At 44.1% G+C, this 24,043-nt stretch overlaps 1 protein-coding gene across 1 annotated transcript in view; it reads left to right on the top strand.

The window, feature by feature from the left end:
• Positions 1–4,257: 4,257 nt before the first annotated feature.
• Positions 4,258–24,043, top strand: part of PIK3AP1 (phosphoinositide-3-kinase adaptor protein 1) — a 123,921-nt gene continuing 104,135 nt past the window's right edge. Inside the window, exons 1-2 of the mRNA XM_069568182.1 lie at positions 4,258–4,795; positions 14,881–15,297. Coding sequence (XP_069424283.1) covers positions 4,486–4,795; positions 14,881–15,297 — 727 coding nt within the window. The 5' untranslated portion in view covers positions 4,258–4,485. The remainder of the gene's footprint in view (positions 4,796–14,880; positions 15,298–24,043) is intronic.

The following is a 24,043-nucleotide window of genomic DNA, read 5'->3' as shown; positions in this document are numbered from 1 at the left end:
GATAAGTGAAAAGTGAACTCAAAGTAAATAGGCAGAAGGAAATAATAAAGAGCCCAAATCAAAGAAGTAGGAAACAAAAATAGAAAACTTAGCAAAACCAAAAGTTGATTCTTTGGAAAGATTAATAAAATTGATAAACAGCTATTTAGAATGATAGAGATTGAGAGAGTAAGTTTGAGAGAGAAAGACAGAAGGCACAAATGACCAATAACAGAAAAAATACAGGGGCTATCATTATGAATCCTGCCGACATTAAAAGGGTAATGAAATATTAAGATTGATTTCATAGCAACAAATTTTTGAAACTGATTAAATAGACAAATTCCTTGAAGAATACAACTTATCAATATCAGCACACCCCAAGAACCCTGTGTTTTGAAGGGGCTATAGAACTGGCTAGCAAAACCTCACAAGAGAAATTTTAGACATGGCTAGTTTTAGCGGTTAAGTCTATTAAACATTTATAATGTCAAGTGTTCTCTGTTAGAAAATAGAGGAGAAAAGAATACTTCAAAAATTTTTTTATGAGGCCAGATTAACCTGGATACAAAAACTAACAAAAGGTGTTACCAAAAAGAAAATTATAGACCAACATCCCCTATGAACACAGATAGAAAAGTCCTTAACAAAATATTAGTAAGTTGACAACATGTAAAAAGGATGATATATCATGACCAAGTGGGGTTTATTCCAAACATTCAAGATTGGTTTAACCCTCTAAGAACTTGTGGCAGACAAAGATGAAACATCAGATTAAGGAAAACATTTTTCTATAATTGCTCTTTTTTACTAATAGGGCGGGAAAGTGGTCAGATATAGCTAAAAACACCAGACTAAGAATCAAGAGTAGGATTTTAATCCTGGTTGTGCTTCCAACTCAGAGTATGTTAGAAAGGTCACTTTGCCTCTCTTGGTCTTAGTTTCCACACGTGTCCAATAATGGCCTCTTAGGGCCTGTCCCACTTTAATATTCTAAGAGCATATGAGGCCAAGTCCTAAACTTTTTCTCACAGCTGCTTAAACTTCCTGCTTCAGCACCTCAGAAGGAAGAAGTAGAAAACGTGCAAGACTTGCTTTCATGCGCAAATGAAGACGCCATCTGTGTGAGACTTGAAGTGCCGGAGACTCAAGGGGGACCCCTCACTTGAGAGCACCCGTGCGTCTTCAGGAAGTAGTTTTAATTTACTCTCTAAAGTCATCCAGTATGTCTTTATGCCATGGAAAAGACCATGGACTTTGGGTTTAGAATCAGTTGGATTTGAACCACAGTTATGCTAACTACTGAGTGACCCTGGAAAAACCAGCATCTCTGAATCTTAGTTTCTTTATCTCTGAAGTGGAGATAATACTTGTGATTCAGAATTATTTTGAGGGATAATTATAAGATAGTATAAGAAAATTCATGAATTATAGTTGATGCTCAATAAATGTTAGCTTCCATTCCCATTTCAATAAAGAATTAAGTTTGGTTACATATAGCAGAATACAAAATAATCATGGCTCTAGCAAGACAGAGATGTGTTTATTTCTTTTTCATGTAAAAGAATTTGAAGGTGGGAAGGCTGGAGTTTGTATGAGAGCTCCATGATCAGTAAGGAACCAGATTCTGTCCACCTTTGTTCTCTGCTCTCCTTAGTGTGTGACTTCCATTCACATGGTCACCTTGAAATCTAACAGGGCTGTCAGCTCTCCAGCCATCCATTCACATTCCAAGCAGGCACTAAAAGAGAGAAAAAGGCAAAAGGAGTATCTGGCAGCAGGGTTAAGCACACAATAGAGAATTTTTTGGATCCCCCAGCTAATGATTTCCACTTACTTCTTAGTCTCCTCCAAGTTGGGGAATGAAGTCTTTTAGTGGGGCGCATTACTGTCTCCAAATAAAAGGGGTGATTGTGTTACTAAGGACAATAGATATTGGGTATGCAGTCAGTGATCTCCACAGCACTCCTTTTTTCTGTTATTACAGTCACTTTGGGTTTGGAGATCGTGGAACTGGCATGGAACAGCTGGTGTGGCTTCTGAGTCACAATTCATGACAAGAGAGTCAGCTCTTGCATAGCACATGGATTTGAATTCAAAATCTAGTTTTGATCCTTCTAAATACATGACCATGGATCGGGCAGATTACCTTTTTGGAGCCTTAGTTTCTTCCCCTGTGAAATAGGATGATAATAACATGCCTGCCTTACAGGTTTCAGGTAAAGATTCATACAAGCTGAATAAGTGATAGCACTCTGAGCAGAGCTGGCCACATAGCAGATGCCCAACAATTTGTTTCTCTGAACTGGAGGTCCAACCTGGAAATGGCCTCTGCCATTGCTCAAAATGCCCCAAGGAGACAAGTGGCAGAAACTTCATGGGGAGTGGCCATTTTGGTAGGTAAGGGAGGAAGCTCAAAAGAGGGCTAGGTTCTTAGGCTTTGTCTGAAAAGCTGCTTGTAATTGCAGAAAACGATCTATGTAAGTTCTCCGAATGAACTGTACAGAGTTGTGACAGTGCATTGATAGGGGGCTGGGGGTGGGTAGGAGGTATGGCTGACAGGCTGCGGAGGCCAGAGAAATCCTGAACATGAGGAATAGCTATCACGTATAGCAGGTAGTAAGCTTATCTCCTCTTTCAGAATTCCAGGTCTGTGGTAGGCAGAATAATGCCCCTGTTCCCCAAAGATGTCCACATCCTAACCCCTAGAACCTGTGAATATACTGTTACATGGCAAAGAAGAATTAAGGTAGATGATAGATGTAGATGATAATGAGGTTGCTAGTCTGCTGACCTTAAAAGAGGGAGATTTTCCTGGATTATCTGTGTGGGACCAATGTAACTGCTAGGCCCGTAAAAGTGAAGGGCAGAGGAAACACAGAAATATGTGATGAGGGAAGCAGGGTCAGAAAGGTGTTATGTTACTGGATTTGAAGATTGAGGGGGGCATGAATCAAGAAATGTGTGTAATTTCCTCTAGAAGCTGAAAAAGGCAAAGAAATGCATTCTCTTCTAGAGACTCCAGAAAGGAACCAAAACCTGCCAACACCTTGATTTTAGCCTGGTGTGGCTCATGGTGGACTTCTGAAATATAGAAGAGCAAGATAATCAGTCAGCTCAGTCACTCAGTCATGTCTAACTCTGTGATCCCATGGACGGCAGGATGTCAGGCTTCTCTGTCCATCACCAACTCCTGAAGCTTGCTCAAACTCCTGTCCATGAGTTGGATGGCATGAGTTGGTCATGCCTTCCAACCATCTCATCCTCTGTTGTTCCTTTCTCCTGCCTTCAATCTTTCCCAGCATCAGGGTCTTCTCCAATGATTCAGTTCTTCAAATCAGGTGGCCAAAGTATTGGAGCTTCAGCTTCAGCATCAGTCCTTCCAGTGAATATTCAGGATTGATTTCCTTTAGTTGGATCTCCTAGCAATCCAAGGGACTCTCAAGAGTCTTCTCCAACACCACAGTTCAAAAGCATCAATTCTTCGGCGCTCAGCTTTCCTTATAGCCCAACTCTCACATCTGTACATGGCTACTGGAAAAACCATAGCTTTGACTAGACCGACATTTGTTAGCAAAGTAATGCCTCTGCTTTTTAATACACTGTCTAGGTTTGTCATAGCTTTTCTTCCAAGGAGCAAGCATCTTCTGATTTCACGACTGCATCTTTTAATTTCATATCTTATTCGTGTGAGATAATACATTTTATTTTAGGCCATTGAATTTGTAGTAATCTGTTATGGCAACAGTAGGAAATTAGCTCTTGGACTGAACCCTGATATTTCCATTTTAAAATGTCTTTCATATCTTTCCACTTGCACAGAAAACCTATCTCTCTGTCATCTCTGCTCTCTGGACATCGCTGAGGACTGCAAGGGCACAGCTCCGTTCAAATCCACTACAGGAGCGGCAAAGGGGAGGATAAGACGTGGCAGACGAGTGCGAGGGTTAAGGGAGAGCTCTAGCTCTGGTCTCAAACAGGCGTGGTATAGAACCTCGGGGAGCATCTGCTCTCTGTGGGAGTCTGAGCAAGAGATTTGGCTTCTTTCTTCAGCGCTAACCTGAAGGCCACGGTAGGTGCTACCTCAAAGGCACAAAAGGCAATGACGACGATACCGTGCATCTGACGTATGAGGTTATCATTAACGCTCTTGTGCCGTCTGGAGATCAGGAATTACAGGAAGGTCACTGGAGGGTAATCAAGGGCAACACCAAGCACCAGGGCCAGGTGCCAGAGAAGATGCCTCTTCCCCTTCTTGCCCCCTCCCCTTCCTGCCGGGGCAGCGCTCAGGGAGAAAGCCCCAGGGAATGGGGAGATGGCTGGGCCACCTGTGCACATTGACAGCCCCCGCCCCAGATGGCAGAGGCCGTGAAGCTAACACTTCTGCCTCCCTCCTCTCTCAACGCTCCCCCAACTCGGGCTGCCCTTTTGGTGGCCAACTTGACAGATTTCACGGGGAGCGGGGCGCAAGAAGCCCCTCTGCCTGCCCCCTACGCTGAGTGAGCGATGAGGGGAACGAGGGGAGCTGGCCGGCTGCGGGCCGGTGGGGGGCAGTTCTCACTTCCCCTCCCCAACCGCCTGGGGAGCAGGTGCCGGGGGCCGAGCCCCGCCGGCGAGGCGGGCCTTGTGGACACGCCCTCGCGGCGAGTCCTCGCTGCCCGCGAGGAGGAAGCGCCAGAGCCGCGGCTGGTGCTGCGCGGAGCCGGGCGCCGCTCCCGTCCTGCGCCAGGGCCGCCGCCGAGCCCGCTCCGGCCCCGGGCCCCGCGCGCAGCGAGCCGGGCACGGAGGACCGCGGCCGGCGGCATGGCAGCCTCAGGTGCGTAGGCCGGACGCCGGTCCCTCCCCCCGCCTCCCTTCCGCGCACCCTCTCGCCGCCGCCGCCCGCCGCCCGCCGCCCGCTGTCCCCTCTCGCTGTCCCCGGCTGCTCCCTCGGCTCGGCGCGGGATCTGTGTTCTTTCTCTTCTTTCCTCTCTTGTCGCAGACTGCCCTCCCCAACTTTCTCACGTTCCGCTTCCCAGGCTCTTGCGCGATTCCCGGCCTTCCCCTGTCCCTCATCTTCTGAGTCTCCTTTTCTCCCCCCAGCACTGGCCCTTGAGCTTCTGAGGGTCGATCTCTCTATGGAACTAACTCTGTGAGCCGAGAGTCAAGTTTAAAGAATGTAGAGAGCCCACTGGTCTCTCCGCCGGCGAAATGCTTCTCTTCGGATCCCATCGGGCCAATAGGGGGCGCTCAGACAGTCCGAGTTTGGAGATGGGCTTTGGGCCGCCTTCCTTAACCGGCTTCCTCTTCCCTCCTGGGCTTTTTTTTCCTTTTTTTTTCTAGAATTTCAGTAGGACTCTAGGAACACCACTCCTTTAGCTTTACTTTTCTTATGTCCTTGTCAGAACTTTGGGGACTGGGGAGAGGTGAGGGTAACTTGGTAATCTACCCATCAAAAGGTGCCAGGAGTCTCTTCTAATTAGCCCTGGGCTCCCTTCTGGTCCGTGGCGTGTACACTTGGCAAGCCTCTCACTCACTGAGATCCAGAACAAGCGCAGTAATGATGAGAACAGAGACAACCAATGAGCACTAACTATGCAATGTAGTGGATATTGTGCGCCTAAATATGTCCTCACTGGTGACCAGGACACCCTAATCTCTGCTCTCAAGGAGTTTATAGTCTGTGAAGGCAAGCCATAAGTAAAACAGGGAATTATTAAATGAGAAGATTAGAGTTACCATGTTTGCAGGTGCGTTTACTAGTATTTTTCCATCCCATCTTATGATGTTTTAGTAGAGATAACATGTGAAAACAGGATGTAAAATCTTGAAAAATAATATCTAGTTGGCTGGGAGGACGTGCTGTTTTTGGAGAAATTGTGGGCAGATGCTAGAATGAAGAACCAGCTCTCCCCATGTCCCCTGAGATACAGTCTTCTAATTGTGACTTGAAAGAAAAGGCCAATCAACGGTGACAGTTCCCTTAGATTTGGTAATGCAGACTTCGTATTTAAGGGAATTGGGAAGGTAGCTAACCTTAGCCTCCTGGCTCTCCAGCCGGGCTCTAGATAGAGGTTAGAAGAACTTGTACTATGAATAAGGTAATAGTAGGTTCATAGTCCATACATTCCATCTGAAAGCCCATGCAGAGTTAACTAGAGGGAATCAATTTATTCAACGTATATTTATTGCAGGCACAGTTCTAGGTGTCAGGTGTATATTTAATAAAACAGACATAAGCCATGACTCCTTGAAGCTTATGGAACGGCGAGGGAAGGCAGGCAAAACACGGAATAAGGAAAGTGCAATGTGCCTGCGTGCTTAGTCGTGTCCGACTCTTTGTGACCCCATGGACCATAGCCCTCCAGGCTCCTCTGTCCGTGGGATTTTCCAGGCAAGAATACTGGAGTGGGGTGCCATTTCCTCCTCCAGGGGATCCTCCCAACCCAGGGATCCCACCTGTACCTCCAGTGTCTCCTGCACTGGCAGGCAGCTTCTTTACCACTGAACCCCCTGGGAAGCCCAAGGAAAGCACATTATGTGATAAGTGTGGCGGCAAAACAGTAGAGGGGTAAAGGGGGGGTGGAGATACATTTTTAAAGGAGGCTGCCAGGTTAGTTCTCATGGAGAAAGGGGCATCTGAGCAAAGACCTGAAGGAGCACAGGAGAGGAGGCATGTGGGGGATGAGGGCTTTAGGCAGGGGAACAATAAATGGGTGGATATGATATATTTCTAGAGCAGGGAGCAGGCCAGAGTGGCCACAGTAGGTGGGTGATTGGGGAGAAGTAGGAGATAAGATCAGTGATGCCCCCACCTCCGTCTATTGCTAGAAACAGGTCCTGGGCTGCTTAGTCCAGGAAACAGCATACTTTTGGGTGGAGAAAACCACCCCCCACCAGTGTCCAATAGGCATGGCCAAAGGGGCTAGAATTGTGTGCTTCTATTCATACGGGGACTCAAACCCAGTGGCCAAACCTGGACCCATTTATGGGCTCTGTAGTGTCTGTAATCTCTGTATGTCTGTAATGGTTAAAGCTGTCAAATCTGCTTGCCATAAGCCTCCTCTGCGGTGAGTCACCACTCCAATTTCTGCAAGTGGAAGACTTTCTGAGGTCTGGAAGTACCAGGTCCCATGTGGATGGCACACTGGTGAGAGTGGTGAGACTGTCTCTTTGCCAGAATGCTGTAGTCTCTGGAGCCATCCAGGCCACTCTTTCACGTGTCTTCCTCTTTTTCTCCTCTTCCTTTGCTTCTTCGCAGGGTTAAAGAATCGTGGGTTTGATCCCTGGGTTGGGAGGATACTCTGGAGTAGGAAATGGCAACCCACTCCAGGATTCTTGCCTGAAAAAAATCCATGGACAGAGGAGCCTGGTGGGCTACACTCCATGGGACTGCAAGGAATCAGACACAATTGTACAAATGTCATCACAGTCAATTTTAGAACATTTTCATCACCTCAAAAAGAAATTCCATTCGCTTCGGCCGTCACTCCATTGTTCCCTCTTCCTCTCTAGCCCTAAGTTCTACCATCTGTCTCTGGACAGATGGATTAGATTAGATTTCCCTACTCTGGACTTTCATATAAATGGGATCATATATTATGTGGCCTTTGTGACTAACTTCTTTCACATTGTATAACATTTTCAAGGTTCATCCAAGTTGTAGCATGCATCAGTACTTTGTTTCTTCTTATGATCTCCTTCAATTCCCTTCCACTGAAGGGTGAGCATTAGTTTCTTCTTTTTTTTTTTTTTGAAATGCATATTTGCTTATTGAAATTGAGGAGAATCTTGACTCTCTATCTGAAAAAAACTTGGAAAATGAGATGAAATGAAATATTCTGTAGGCTCCTGATGATGTCTGTTGTATTTACTCTTGAGAGAGAGGAGACAGAAGCCATAAGTGATTTTCCCAAGTGGCCAAGCCTGGTTGAGTGAAAACTAGAATCCTTTCCTCTGTGTATCAGCCTCCAGGTATTTGAAGAAAGCTCTCATAACTTTTTCTACCCCCACAAGGCTTCTCTTACCTCTAGATCCTTCTTCCATTCCTGGACTTATAGGACAAAAGAGCTTGAAGGGACCTAAACTTTTTTTGTCACATTACCTCCTGTCTGATCCTTGAAGTCCCTCAGTACTCCTGCGAAGTCTCTAAACTTGACACTTTCAGAGTCTGGAAGCTCCTCATGTTGTTTCCAGATCTCTCCCTATTCCAGTCACCTTCCTGTGTCACACCCCACTTCAATATGGTGCCCAGAGTCAGACTTGGACTCCAGGTTGGATGAATGGAGTGATCTGGGCTGGGTAGTTTGCGAAGCTGCCAAGCTCTTCTTGGGTCTTTTCTGGGGTGGATTCTGGGTCTTTCAAACTGTCACTCCCTGTCGCCACCAGCCAGCCCTGCCTCTGCTGTTATCCACTCCTTTCTCCTTTGATAGCCAGTCCTGGTCTCTAAGCTCCTCAAGGATAAAGACCTTTCCTTATTTCTGTCTGGAATTCATGGACTCCTTATTGGCTCATGTATTTCATTTTTCTAAATAAACAAACAAACAAAAGTGGAGGAAGGATTTGGCACGTGTGAAGAAGTGACTTATGATTAAAGGAAGGGACTCATTGAAGAAAAGGGTGTCCCTACATATGAGAGAGAGTCCCCGACAAAACGTTTAGTCCCAGCAGGTTGTGGAAGGACTTTGACTTCCACTTTGGACTTTTCTAGAATTTCCTCAAGTTTCAGTTTCAGCAGCAGAGTAAAGTTCAGGAAGGTGATAGATCTCGTTGTCTTCATTTACATTGAGGCAAAATTGCTTAGACAGAGTATATTGGTCTGAAGTCACACCAGGAGTTGGTGACCAAGTAGGTTGTGATATTAACTAGCCTGAGGTACTAACCACTTCCTTCTCAAGTACTGGCATACCTCATTTTATTGCACGTGGCTTTATTGCGCTTTGCAGATATTGAGTTTTATTTTTTACAAATTGAAGGTTTGTGGCAACCCTGCATCAACCAATAGTATTGGCGTTATTTTTTTTCCAACAGCATTTGCTCACTTCCTGTCTTTCTGTCACATTTTGGTAATTCTTACAATATTTCAAGCTTTTCCATTATTAATATATTTGTTATGATGATTTGTGATCAGTGACCTTTGATTTTACTATTGCAAAACATGGTTAAGGCTCAGATGGTAGCATTTTTAGCAATAAAGCATTTTTTAATTAAGGTATGTACATTTTTTTATTTTTAGACTTAATGCTTTCATACAGTTAACAGAATACACATTATACTATAAGTTTTATATGCACTGGGAAACCCTCAAATTTGGGAGACTTGATTTTGCAGTATTCACCTTATTATGGTGGTCTAGAACCAAACCTTCCATGGGGTCGTGAAGAGTTGGACACGATTGAGTGACTTCACTTTCACTTTTCACTTTCATGCACTGGAGAAGGAAATGGCAACCCACTCCAGTGTTCTTGCCTGGAGAATCCCAGGGACTGGGGAGCCTGGTGGGCTGCCGTCTATGGGGTCGTACAGAGTCGGACACGACTGAAGCGAGTTAGGAGCAGCAGCCAAAGAACCAAATCTGCAATAACTCTGGAGGATGCCTATACTTTCACTCAAAGGGGGTGAGTGAAATTTAGCGCCAAACCTCAGGAATGAGACATTTTAAGTAGATTTCCATTTAGAAGAGTCTAACTCTGGGCAAGACTAATTTTCTTCAAGAAAATTAGAGATACCAAGGGAACATTTCATGCAAAGATGGGCTCGATAAAGGACAGAAATGGTATGGACGTAACAGAAGCAGAAGATATTAAGAAGAGGTGGCAAGAATACACAGAAGAACTGTACAAAAAAGATCTTCACGACCCAGATAATCATGATGGTGTGATCACTCACCCAGAGCCAGACATCCTGGAATGTGAAGTCAAGTGGGCCTTAGGAAGCATCACTACAAACAAAGCTGGTGGAGGTGATGGAATTCCAGTTGAGCTATTTCAAATCCTGAAAGATGATGCTGTGAAAGTGCTGTACTCAATATGCCAGCACATTTGGAAAACTCAGCAGTGGCCACAGGACTGGAAAAGGTCAGTTTTCATTCCAATCCCAAAGAAAGGCAATGCCAAAGAATGCTCAGACTACCACACAATTGCACTCATCTCACACGCTAGCAAAGTGATGCTCAAAATTCTCCAAGCCAGGCTTCAGCAATACATGAACCGTGAACTTCCAGATGTTCAAGCTGGTTTTAGAAAAGGCAGAGGAGCCAGAGATCAAATTGCCAACATCTGCTGGATCATGAAAAAAGCAAGAGAGTTCCAGAAAAACATCTATTTCTACTTTATTGACTATGCCAAAGCCTTTGACTGGGATCACAATAAACTGTGGAAAATTCTGAAAGAGATGGGAATACCAGACCACCTGACCTGCCTCTTAAGAAACCTATATGCAGGTCAGGAAGCAACAGTTAAAGCTGGACATGGAACAACAGACTGGTTCCAAATAGGCAAAGGAGTACGTCAAGGCTGTATTTTGTGACCCTGCTTATTTAACTTCTATGCAGAGTACATCATGAGAAATGCTGGGCTGGAAGAAGCACAAGCTGGAATCAAGATTGCCAGAAGAGATATCAATAACCTCAGATATGCAGATGACACCACCCTTATGGCAGAAAGTGAAGAGGAACTAAAGAGCCTCTTGATGAAAGTGAAAGACGAGAGTGAAAAAGTTGGCTTACAGCTCAGCATTCAGAAAATGAAGATCATGGCATCTGGTCCCATCACTTCATGGGAAATAGATGGGGAAACAGTGGAAACAGTGTCAGACTTTATTTTTTTGGGCTCCAAAATCACTGCAGATGGTGATTGCAGCCATGAAATTAAAAGATGCTTACTCCTTGGAAGGAAAGTTATGACCAACCTAGATAGCACATTGAAAAGCAGAGACATTACTTTGCCAACAAAGGTCCATCTAGTCAAGGCTATGGTTTTTCCAGTGGTCATGTATGGATGTGAGAGTTGGTCTGTGAAGAAGGCTGAGCGCCAAAGAATTGATGCTTTTGAAGTGTGGTGTTGGAGAAGACTCTTGAGAGTGCCTTGGACTGCAAGGAGATCCAACCAGTCCATTCTAAAGGAGATCAGTCCTGGGTGTTCTTTGGAAGGACTGATGCTAAAGCTGAAACTCCAAAACTTTGGCCACCTCATGTGAAGAGTTGACTCATTGGAAAGACTGATGCTGAGAGGGATTAGGGGCAGGAGAAGGGGACGACAGAGGATGAGATGGCTGGATGGCATCACCGACTTGATGGACATGAGTTTGGGTGAACTCTGGGAGTTGGTGATGGACAGGGAGGCCTGGCCATGCTGAGATTCATGGGGTCGCCAAGAGTCAGACATGACTGAGCAACTGAACTGAACTGAACTCCTTAAGTGCTTTTTATTTAAATTCTATTTTAAAACTTTTATTTTTGAAGTTTTAGATTTAAAGAAAAATTGGGATGATAGTACAGAGAATTCTCATATGTTGCACACCTGGTTTCCCCTATTATTAACATTTAAAGTTTTCTTGATGGCTAGAAGTCTTTAATAAGTAGGAGGTATTGTGATGTGCTGTTAACAGAGGAGCAGGAAGTGGTGAGGCAGGATCCAGGGTGAACCGAGTACTCCCTCCTCCATGGCCCCAGAACTTGTCTTAAAAATGTTGTTTTGCTTTTGAGTCACTGAATTGATGCTTCTGAACTGTGGTGCTGGAAAAGACTCTTGAGAGTCCCTTGGACAGCAAGGAAATCAAACCAGTCAATCCTAAAGGAAATAAACCCTGAATATTCTTTGGAAGGACTGATGCTGAAGCTGAGGCTCCAATGCTTTGGCCACCTGATGCAAAGAGCCGACTCATTGGAAAAGACCCAGATGCTGGGAAAGATTGAGGCCAGGAAAAGACGGGGACAACAGAGGATGAGATGGTTGGATGTCATCACCGACTCAATGGACATGAGTTTGAGCAAGCTCCAGGAGATAGTGAAGGCAGGGAAGCCTGGCATGCTGTAATCCACATGGTCACAAAGAGTCAGACATGACTTAGCAACTGAGCAGACTCCTTAGAAAAGTGGTATAAATCACTCATATCTACATAGTCAGGCAATGTACCGTTGCTGCTTTCCTGCTAAGACAATCAATGATCTGAGACCCAAGTTTCCTTCTTAAGGGTATTTCCTTAGTACCCTTTAAGGGTGCTCTCAGAAATCACTTTCTTCCTTCTTCCTCACTCTTTAGCCATCACTTGTCAACCCTGTTGAAAACATTACCCATGGTTTCTCCATCACTAATGTATGGGACCACAGCCAGCCTCTTCTGAGACCTTACTCTCCTTTTAGTTCTTTTGTATAAACTATTAACATGATATTTGCTAGTATATTTGTCTCTGTGTGTATGTGGAGGCAGAGTATGTGACTACAGCTTCTTACTTTTATACTTTTAAATAAATCTTGAGCCCAGCATCACTAACTTTGCATCCTTAATATTGTAATGAAATGTAGTCTTGCATGCTGCCTACTGGATGGGCCATATTCATGCCCATTCATATGCAATTATCCTTTACATTTAGAAGAACATTTGCTTCTTAGTATAAAACAGCCTTGTAGGGAGGAGGAGCATATATTTGGGTGTTAACTCTGCTTTTTCTCAGTATGAGCTCCATAGTTATGTAGCTCTGCCAATTTTATTCCTTTTGTAGTGCAGAAATTATTTTTCCATCGAGGTTCCAAAGAAATATTCTATACAGAAGAAAAAAGATTCAATTGGCAAAGATTTCATTTTATGGAAGGCTGTACCATTGATACATTTAAATTTTGTCCTTGATCTACTTAACTCTGGGACCAGAGTAAGCATTCCTAAAAGGGACTGTTTTATTCAAAACTGAGGAAACAGACCATGTTCAGAATTGAGTTCGCTACAGAGCTACAGGTGTTCATGGTGTCTTCAGAATTGCTGACTTTTATTCCAGTCTCAAATTGCCTTCTTTTAAAATTTGTGCACCTTCCCTTCAAAAGGACTCACAGGCTGATGGATTTGTTCCTACTGGAAGCCTATTGGGTTTTATATTAGTACTGAATGAGGGGCTCCAAAAAGAAACATCACATTTTTGTTTTATTTACTGTTTTAAGAGATTTGGTACTGTCATCCTGGGGGGATATCAGAACTGTGTTGGGTTTACATTTTATATGTCATTATTTTTATTTTGAATATAGGTATGGATGGGACCAGGAACGGGACTTCCTTCCATGATGTTTTCAGAACTGACGAGCTTAGGTCTTGCCCCAGTCCTGCCTCTGACATTCAGATAAATGTGGCCCAAGGATGGCATTTAATTGTGCTAATCCACAACTTAGATGAATCCTGTTTTACAAAATTCCCAGCTTCCATCTCTGAGTGAAAGGAAGGCTCCCTATTGCCTTGTAGATTCATAGATACTTCTCTGCTCACCCCTTCAAATCCCTTAGAATAGTTCATCAAATTAATGGGAGATGAGGACTCACAAGTGTTATGTTAAGAACCAAGCTTCTTTGAACTTCCATAATGGAGAACAAGATTTATTGCTCATAAGATTCTTGACAGGATTCCTGATGGGAGGTGGCAGGTGAAGTTGGCAAGAGGACGGGATAGGAAACCAGGGGGCAACCTGAGTTTCAGTCCAGACTCTGAATGAATTTGCTGAATGTAAATTTAAATAAATTCCTTTATCTTCTCAGATGAAGTATATCTTTTATCTGTAAATGAGGCGTTTGGGATCACTTTGTGATCCCCCAAAGATTCAACACTTCTCTGAGGCTTTGGACTCTGTTTCTGGCATTTGCGCTTTATTACAAGAAGAAGAAAGCCTGTGTGACCGACCATGTATGGTGAAGGGCACCTTATAAAAGGCACTGTATAGGTCAATGTGTTAGTGCAACCATGGTTACCTTTACATTAATGCATTGTTTATATTACTGTGAGGATAATGACACTGGCTGCCAATCACTGAGGGTTTACTCCATGCCAACCACTATGCTCAGCAATTTACATAACATATGTAATTTAATTCTCACAAAACACTGATAAATATTGCCTTTATATTTCCGTTTACAGATAAGTAAATGAGGTTTAGAAAATGTAAGCAACTTGCCCAGGGTTTCACGGCTACTACTTCAGAGAGCCAAGATGCTAAGTCTGGCTGCCTGATTCCTGATCTGTGCTTGTAACCACTGTGTTCTGGGGTCAAACTGAAAGTGAAAGTGTTAGGCGCTCAGTCGTATCTGACTCTTTGTGACCCCATGGACTGTAGCCCACCAGGCTCCTCTGTCTATGGAATTCTCCAGGCAAGAATACTGGAATGGATAGCCATTCCTTTCTCCAGGGGATCTTCCCAACCCAGGAATCAAACCTTTACCATCTGAGCCACCAGGGATCAAACTGCCTCGGTTCAAATTCTAACTCTGCCACTGGGGCTCTTGGGTAAATTACTCATTCTGCCATACCTCAATTTTCTCAGCTTTAGAACCTGGCTAGTAGTGGTACCTTGGAAGGTTGCTGTGATGATCTAATGAATTTTCTAGGCAACAAGCTTGGACAAGCTGGAATGTAGTAAGCTGTAAGTAAGTGCTTGCAGTTTCTTTCATCATTGTAATCCTATACTACATCAGCCATTGGCAGGAGAGGATACCAGCAGAAGCAATAGCAAGATCTGAAACAGCATGGGGTGTTTGGACAATGGCAGGGAGTCTGGAATGGTAGGAACACAGGCTGTGAATGGGAGAGAAGTTGGGCAGGTATGCTAGGGGTGGAGCGTGAGAGATTATGGGTGCCAGGCCCCTCGTCTGGATGGTGACTCTCGCAGGTCGTGGGAAGCCCTAGTGGGAGCAGGCATATTAATGTGCTTCCGTGTCTCCTTCTTGCTCAGGGATGCTGGGAGGATGCGACATCCTCATCGTTTACAGCCGAGATGCTGAGGAGTGGTGCCAGTACCTCCAGGACCTTTTCCTTTCCAGTCGGCAGGTCCGCAGCCAGAAGACACTGACTTACAGGCTGAGCCCCAAGACGTCCTTCTCCGCCGAGGACCTGAGCTTCTTTCTCCACGTGCGCTGCATTGTGGTGCTGCTCTCTGCCGAGCTGGTGCAGTGCTTCTGCCAGCCGAGCTTGCTGCCCCTGCTGCAGAGAGCCTTTCATCCTCCACACCGTGTAGTGCGGCTGCTCTGCGGGGTACAGGACAGCGAGGAGTTCCTGGACTTCTTTCCAGACTGGGCCCACTGGCAGGAGCTCACCTGTGACGATGAGCCTGAGACTTACGTAGCAGCTGTGAAGAAGGCCATTTCTGAAGGTAAGGGTCTCTTCTGGAGTACGGATATGCACACCCTGGAAAAAACGACCCATCCAGGCCTCAGGCATTTCAGGCGAGACATTGTGGTGTTAATGGTCATCATTCCTATTACAGACTGAATCTAGACCTCACTATGCAAAGAACCCCAGTCGTATTTACTGGTTTAGAGCAGCCTATATCTGGGATGGGATTGTCCCATCCCAGAATAGGGTAGGTTAGGTCTCCTGGATAGGGTAGGATAGGGTAGGTCTCTTGGACCACAGGAAAGAAAGATGGCACTTTTCCTTGGGTTCTGTGCTATGATAAGCCCTCTTTTTAGAATTGTCTACACCTCAGAAGACACTGGACAGAGACTCCAGCCTAGAGGGCAATGGGGGTGGGAGTTTGTGACTTAGTTTGGTGGGGATATGAGGACTATGACTTCCAACCTTCCTGTTGCAAGCCACTTCCATTTTTTATCATCAGGTGACCTGAAGATTTTGGTTGAAAAGGTGACACTTTTGGGTAACATGATTATAGAGAAACACCTCCCTTCTCTACTTTCCACCAGTCTAGTTTCTGTCCTTTGCCTGTTTCTCCTTTTAAAATGGGAGAATTCCGAGCCTCTCTGCCGGGACTAATGACTTCAGTGGCCCCAGGAAGGGTGACAAATGCTCCGATTAACAGTACCGGAAGATGTGCTCTGGGATGGATGCATGTCACAGCTTTTCTTCCTCTTTTTGATTTCTGTTTTTGCTTCACTGTGGGCTCTGAGCAAGCTATGTGTTTATCTTCTATTCTCTTGCCATTTGAGCTCTTATACACCTAATGCCAGCAAAGAAACCTGGAAAATAATGGAGCGATGTAACTATGCTCAATTATCCCTGGTGTGCCTTGGGCATTAAAATTTTACTCATCCACCCCATGTCGTTTGATTTGTGAATCAAGAATTCACAAATTCTTAGTGACCTTAAAAAGCTAGGAGAGTTCCTAGATGCTTTTATCCTAGGAATGGCCTGCTCCAAACCAGTAAATATGACCAGGTGACCTAACACAGTAGGACCCCAGGCCATTCTGTAATATAATTGACAAGTGGGAGTGTAGAAGATGTCTCACTTGAAACCCCTGGGACCGGGAGTTTTCCCGAGTTTGCTTATCTTTACTTCAGAAGGACGCAAGGATAGGAAAAAATGCATGATTCATACTTGCACGAGTGTACTTCATTGGTTTGAGGGGTCTGCTGAAACTTACAGAGAAGTGAGATGCAGCTGGTTGTTGCAGAGGATGAGCTTCTGCCACTGCTTAGCGTGAGCTTATGATCTGGGGGGCAGGCTGCTGTGACCCACCTGTCCATCATTCTGCACGCCATGGCTGTGATGTCACTGTACTGGCCTCATGGCATGTGCACTAACAGACTGTTCTTTCAAATACTGTTGTTTTTAAAAATAGATGGTAGAAGGGATTCTCTGACTATTGCTTGGCTGTGTCTGATGTTCAGATGCCTGGATAAATTGATCGCTTATAATATTTTACTTTTCACTAATGACTCTCGCTCAGTGTGCTATGAGCCCTTAGCTTCAAGTGTTTCAGGAGGAATGGCATGTTTCACAGAGGTGCTTCTGTTCTGAAAGCAAATAACCTCTCATCAGAAAGAGAGATTTTAAATGGGAGATTAAAACCAGCTGCTTAGTGGAAAATCTGGGTGGTTCAGAATCAATGGAAATGTAGGGACAAATGGAATCATAGAAAACGGTATGAAGGAGGATGGCTTGTGCCTCCAATGTCACTTTCTTATCTGATATTAGATTTGTGAATGTGGGGATTTGAGGTCTCTGTGTGGGGAGGCTAGAATGGCTTAGGTTTACTTTGGGAATGTCCATAGCCATCACCCTCAGTTGGCCCAGTAATGGCGGGGGGGTGGGGGGGGTGGGGTGGGGTGGCTATATCTCTGATTTTTGTGCTAAATAAGCTTCCTTAACAAACGGAAGACAAAGTCTAACGTTGTAGCAAAAATGAGTGACGACACTCTATTGCCTGGCTCTGATGCTAACTGGATGCCCAATATTGGGTAATTTATGTAGCCTCTTTGGGTTTCAGTTTCCTTTTTTGTGGGACTTCCCTGGTGGCTGAGACAGTAAAGAATCTCTGCAGTGCAGGAGGCCTGAGTTTGATCCCTGGGTTAGGAAGATCCCCTGGAGAAGGGAATTAGCTATCCACTCCAGTATTCTTGCCTGGAGAATTTCATGGACAGAGGAGCCTGGCGGGCTACAGTCCATGGGGTCACAAAGAGTCAGACACGACCAAGCGTCTAACACTAACACTTTCTTCTGTTTAAGAGGCGGGCTTGCACTTGAGCTAAGACACTTTCCAGGGCTGAAACCTATGAGTTCCTTAGGCCAGAGAGTCTCAAATATTTCTGAAGCAACACCGTCTTGTCTTATTTCATACCTGCTTTGATTCCCCAGAAGCTTAGAGCTAAAACAGTGTTTAAGGATATTATCCCTATACTATGTTTCTGGTATGAGTATGTCCTTAGTTATAATCTCTATAACTTGTGATAATTTATTTTAATATCCCTGTTGTACACATGAGGTTTTCCTAAGGTACTTCAAAATAAAAGTCTAAAATAAAATTTTCATACACCCCACCAGTACAAGCTGCCCCAGTCCTATGAGAAATAAATACATGAAACCTATTTCTTTGACTTTCTCTGTTAAAACAATTCCAGTGGGAAACATGATGGAAAATTGATAATGGGGATGCACTAATGGTAGAGACAATAATTGTGGGGTTACTGATTGTAGAGCTATTGAAAGCTACAGGGAAACACATTTCAGGCATCTTTCTAACAACTGAAGTGTGCAAAGATGGGATGGGTGGCTTTTGGAGGTGGTGAGTTCCACATCACCAGGAGTGTCCAAGCAGAGACTGCATGCATGGTGTAAAAGGAATTCATCTTTGGAACCATGGTTAGACCATGTGACCTTCACAACCTTTTGATCATAAAATTCTCTTACCTCAAGTTTCTGGGTTGTTGTTGTTGTTGTTGTTGTTTTGCTAGGGAAACATGTCTATACTGAATCCAGTCTTCCTCCTTCACCAGATCTCCCTGGGGTTTCTAATTCCCAACTGAAGAAATATTGGTCATATTCCTGCTGTAACCATAACAGAAAATAGCAGGGAAAAAGATTTCCATTCATAATCTATGTAACCTTGGGAAACAGTAAAACTCCAAGAATATTTATAGACATTTTTTAAAAAGAATTTTAAGGTCTTTTGTGAGAAAAGGTGATGAAATAAAATTTTTATTTTAAGGCAGGGCAAGAAAAAATTAACCATCAAAATCTCTCTGGGTGTTTGGACCTCTCCTCCCCTCCCCCATGTGCAGTACGCATCCACATTGCACACTGACCCACATTAGCCTGAGCTTCTCAGGAATGGGAGTGCCTGCTCGACCGTAAAGATCAATTTTTTCTCTCTTCTGACACTAACAATGTAACTTAAAATAATAGTGTTGTTTCCCAGCTTTGTACAGGGTCATGATGACTAGTTGCTCGCTTTGTCTGTGCCTACCTGGACCATGTATCCTTGATGAACTTTATGTAAAACATCAGTATGTCATTTTGATGTACAGTCCTTTGTCTCAAAAATGTTTGTGACTGTGCCTTTGACTTCTAGCAGGTAGGAGAGTTCTTAGAGCTTTCTGAGAATCTACTTGCTAGGTTATAATCCTCAGTATGGCTCAAATAAAATTCTTTTTGTCTTCTTAACTTGATAATTAGTTGAATTTTTGTCAACAAATATTACTATTTAGTAAGATATTCATTGAGACCATTTAAAATTTAGGCTAAATTTTAGACCACTTAAAATTTAAAATAAGGCTTAAAGATCAAAAGCTTTAGAGAATAGAGCTGGTAATAGAGGTAATAATTCCAGAAACTTGGATCGATTGTGGTGGTTGTAGTTCGTGTCTAATTCTTTTGCCACCCCATTTACTGTAACCCACTAGATTCTGTCCATGGGATTTCCCAGGCAAGAACACCGGAATGGGTTTCCATGCCCTCCTCCAGGGGATCTTCCCAGCCCAGGGAATGAACCTGCATCTTCTGCATTAGCAGGCCGGTTCTTTACCACTGAGCCGCCAGGGAAGCCCTGAGTGAGGTTACAAGTAGTTAATTATACTTTCTCTTGCTGCTGTGTACTTCTCAAACTTTAATGAGGGTGGGAGGACCTGGGATTCTTGTCAATATACAGATTCTTGAGTCTGGATGGGACCCAAGATTCTGCATTTTTAACAAGCAACCAGGTGATGCTGATGCTGCTGGTTAGGGGTCTGCTGAAAACTGAGCTAAGGTCTAAGTCACCCTTCCTCTGTCTAGTGAGTTGTCTTGTACTTCTGTTATGCCTGGATCATTTTCTCAGCTCTCTACTTTTCTGGAAATGAAGGCACTGTCTCATAAGGTTGACTCCTGGAGCAGTGTTTACGTATAAAATCAGCCCAGTGTTTGGCGCTTAGGCCCGTAGACTTCGGATAGAGCTCTTGAGTTCTCTTCCTGGTCCTTGACTCACAGATTCAATATGTTAGTTCTGACAGCTTTCAACCTCTCAGTTTTCCAGATGTAAATGGTCCTGACATCGGAGTGGGGGTATACTTCCATCACAGTCCTTACTGCTTCTTCATTTAACAGGCGTGTTGATCGTAATTACTATGCCACTAAAAATGTTTGGGAGGTTTTATTCCCTACCCCCTCTCTCCACATTTGTCAGTCACCTTGAAACTGAGCAGATGTTTAAATTATAGAGTCTTCAGCGTGTTGTAACAGCCAGTTTATTTCCCAAGGCCTTCATCTGTAAAATGATGGGGTCGGACCAGGTGATTTGGAAGGTCTCTTCCAGTACCCCAGCACTGTAAGATATCATCGTGAGTTTTCTAAATAGATGGCAAATTACCCAGAACCTTTTAACCAGTTCAGTCCAGTTCCAAAATGTTTGCAGGATTATATACCCAGGGCATAAAAGACTGTACTATTGTTCTGAATTGTTTGGATTTGTTAGGTGATTATTTTAAAATAAGGAAGTGAGAAAAACCCAGGTACAGTGCAGAAATTATTTCCTCTTTTTATAGGCGCTCTTTTTTTTTTTTTTCAGGCGCTCTATTCTTTACTGCAAATCTCATTGGAATGTAAAAATAGATTCTGTTAGTCTGTGTGGGAGAGGTCTTGATGGGTAACACTGAGTTTTATTTCAAAAGTTCTCATAATTTAGTGTGTCCATATTTGTGTGTGTGTGTGTGTTGAGGGGGAAGGGAAGCGCCGAACCAATTCTTCCAGTATTATTCAGTATTACATTGGAGATCTTGTCTGCTTTCTGATATGTATTTTCTCTTTACCTCCCCTATCTTTTCTCATGCCCTTTGTGCTTCTCATGCCCAGAATCATAATGAATTTTGCCTTTTTCACATAGGGAAAATTTAGAGGGATATGTCCACATCTGGCCTTCCTTTGTTGATATTAGTATTCTAATCTGATTGTTAAACTGGAGTTTAAAAGGAAAACAATTGAGATACAAATACTTTTAGCTAATCAGATGGATTCCAAAGTCTTCTCCCAGATTTAAAAAGGAACATTTTCTTTTCTGAAATAAGATACAACTGACCCTGGAACAACATGTGGCTTAGGGGCACTGACTCCCCTGTCCCCACCCATGTAGACAAAAATCTTTGAGTCATCCTTTGGTATTGGTGGGGGATTGTTGCCAGGACCCATGTAGGACGCCAAAATCCACGGATGCTCAAGTCCCACACAGGCCCTTGGTATCCGTGGTTCTGCATTTATGGATTGAACCAACAGGGAATCATGTAGTTGATCATTTTTATTGAAAATGAAATATGCGCATAACTTGTCAGTGCAGTTAAACCCATGTTGTTCAGAGGTCAACTGTAATGTAGGTTTATCATAATGTTGAAAAAAAGAAAATGAAAAATACATCTGTAGGCTATTTCCAGTTAAAAAAATAATAATGTTGCAATAAATCTCCACACAGCTTTATGCCTAAATCTTTGTCAATCTCTGTGGATTTCCTCCTAGCCAGTCTCCATAGAGCTCTTAGAGATGGTGCTCACCTGCTCTGCGCATCTCCCCACTCTCCCATGTGACCTGAATTCATGGCCCCTTACTGTGGTTTTTTGTTGTTGCAATTTACCTACTTATTTTTCTTTCCCTTTATGCCTAAATCAGTGATTTATGTTTGCAGTTTCTCTTGCAAAGATACTCATATGGAGAACTGCCCTGAACCGCCCCTCCCCCTCATGGAAAGAGCTAGCACTAAGGTGACGCTGTGCCAGTTGCTGTGTGTAATGCGCTGGTCACTCCATGGGTGTTTATTCCCCACCCCCCACAACCCTGAGTGGGTAGATGGTTTTACCACCAGTTCACAGATGAGAAAACTGAGGTTCAGCAAGGTTCAATAACTTGCATGAGGACTTGGAGCAGCTCACATGGAAACACAGGGCCTTCAGACTCATACTCTGCTTTGTCTTACTTACTTCTAAGCCTCTCCCCCCGACCCTCCTCTTCGTCATGGAGACAAGAAGCAGGAATAAAGCCTGGGAAAGAGAAAGGATTAAGGACAGTGAGGCTTCCCTGAGTTCTGTAGACCACAGGATCCCAAGTCAGACCTGATATTGGCATTGCCCCCCACTTTGTTTAACATGCTGGTGTCCCCGCCTTACCCTAGACCGACTGAACAAGAATCTCAGAGGTTGGTTCAGACAAAATGAATTTCAAAAAGACTCTGCAGTGGGTTATGCTCTGCAGCCATGCTCTGGAGACTCTGCTCCATGCCTGCAGCCCTGTCCATTGGTTTTCTGGTTGGAGGAGCTGGCAGCAACTCAGGCCTTGTGGGCTGTCACAGGGCAGGTCACGGGGCAGTGTTCCCAGGGGCTTAGAGCCTGGCCAGGTCACAGCTCACTTCCACGTCACAGGCAGCAGCTTTTAGACAGGGGAAGAGAGACAGACCCTCCCAGCAAAGGGGAAGTGACTGCACCCTCCTTGCTCTCCTTGGTGTGGCAGCCTCGCTGATGGTAAGTCCGTGCTGGCTTCTGGGGCTCCTGTGCTGCCTTGCAGAGACTGAGGGGAGAATCTGATCTGGGGCCTCTTGAAATAGTCAATTTTTGCTCTGCTGTCCTCCCGCCTTGTGGCCTTGGGTTGTTCAGTCTGCTCTCTCTCTGCTGTGGTTTAGTCCACACTTAAGCTTCCTCCTTAAATGACCCTTGCAGAAATATGTTTCCTTCACACAGTCTTCCCTTTTGAAATAATCTTTGATTTGGAGAGAAGATGCCCAGCTGGGATGGTAAAATCTGTCCCAGTGTCACTAAAAAGCTGCAACATGTCCAAAGGTCCTTTGGATTTCCCTTGCCAGGTGCCCTGACCACCCCATAGAATGAGATGCTTCCTCCTAGCTACACCTAAAAACAATCAATGAGGACTAATGCCCAAGACAGATTTTTGTACCCATGGATCTGTACGAATTTCCCACAGAGCTGTGGGCCCAGGTGGCGTTGTGGGATTGGCCACCCTGTTGCTTCGAAAGCCACCCAGAGACCGCCTTCTGCTCCCAGTTAGACTTTCTGTGGTCCCTCAAGGAAAATATCTGCAAGTCACTTTGTCGACTGTGGTTGGTGAGGTGCAGTGAAAAGGGAGTGATGAATGCTGAAGTTTCCACTAGTGTGAGAATCTCAAGCTTGCACCTGTTTTTGCGTAAATTGTCTAATGCAGGCCAGAATGGAAATATCAGATGTAGGAATTTTTTCGGTTGGTTTCTTACCCTGTTCTTTCTGTAGTTTTTGCAACTCACTTCTCCTGCGATTATTGCTAAAGGAGGACACTAGAATGGAGGAGCGATCTGACATCTGTTTTACCCCTTCAAAGCCCTTTTGTAAACATTATCTCATTTCGTCCATGCTATTTTCTTGTAGTGTTAGTAGCTCAGTCGTGTCCACCTCATTTCGACTGCATGGACTGTAGCCTGCCAGGTTCCTCTGTCCATGGGATTCTCCAGACAAGAATACTGGAAGGGGTTGTTATTTCCTTCTCCATTCCCAACCCAGGGATTGAACCTGGGTCTCCTGCATTGCATTTTCTTATAAGTCACGCATTATTATCATCACCATTTTAAAGATGAGGAAAACAAGGCCTGGAAGGTTCACACAGCTATTGTTCCATTAGAACAGGATCAGGTTAAGCCCTCCTGCCTTGTAGTCCCAGGCCTAAGTATTTCCTTATCCAGACATTACAGGGAGCCTTCCATTCTCAAGGCCCTGTGCTAGGTGCTGAAACAGAGCAGGGAAGCCAGATATAGTCATTGCTTTAATAGTCTCTGTGTTCTAGACCAGCATTATTCAAAAAATGTATAACACAAGCTACATGTGAAATTTCAAGTTTTCTAGTTGTCATAGTAAAAAAAAAAAAAATACTAGAATAAAAAGAAACAAGTGAGTACATTTCAATAATGTGGTTTACTTAGCCCAATATATCTAAAATTCCAACCTATAACCAATGTAAAATTATTAATGAAATGTTTTCTATCTATTCTTTTCCTCATACTAAATCTTTGAAATCTGTGTGTGTTTTACACACAGAGCACACATTTTAACTGTTCAACAGCCACATGTGGCCAGTAGCTATCATATTGGACAGTGTAGGTCAAAAAGGATGCTTCTTAGAGAACTGGGGGCCATATCTGCTAATATTTTAATACATGAAATGTC

Source organism: Ovis canadensis, chromosome 22 (genome assembly GCF_042477335.2).
Source record: "Ovis canadensis isolate MfBH-ARS-UI-01 breed Bighorn chromosome 22, ARS-UI_OviCan_v2, whole genome shotgun sequence".
Taxonomy (NCBI): Eukaryota; Metazoa; Chordata; class Mammalia; order Artiodactyla; family Bovidae; genus Ovis; species Ovis canadensis.
This window is presented reverse-complemented; position numbering and strand designations above follow the sequence as displayed.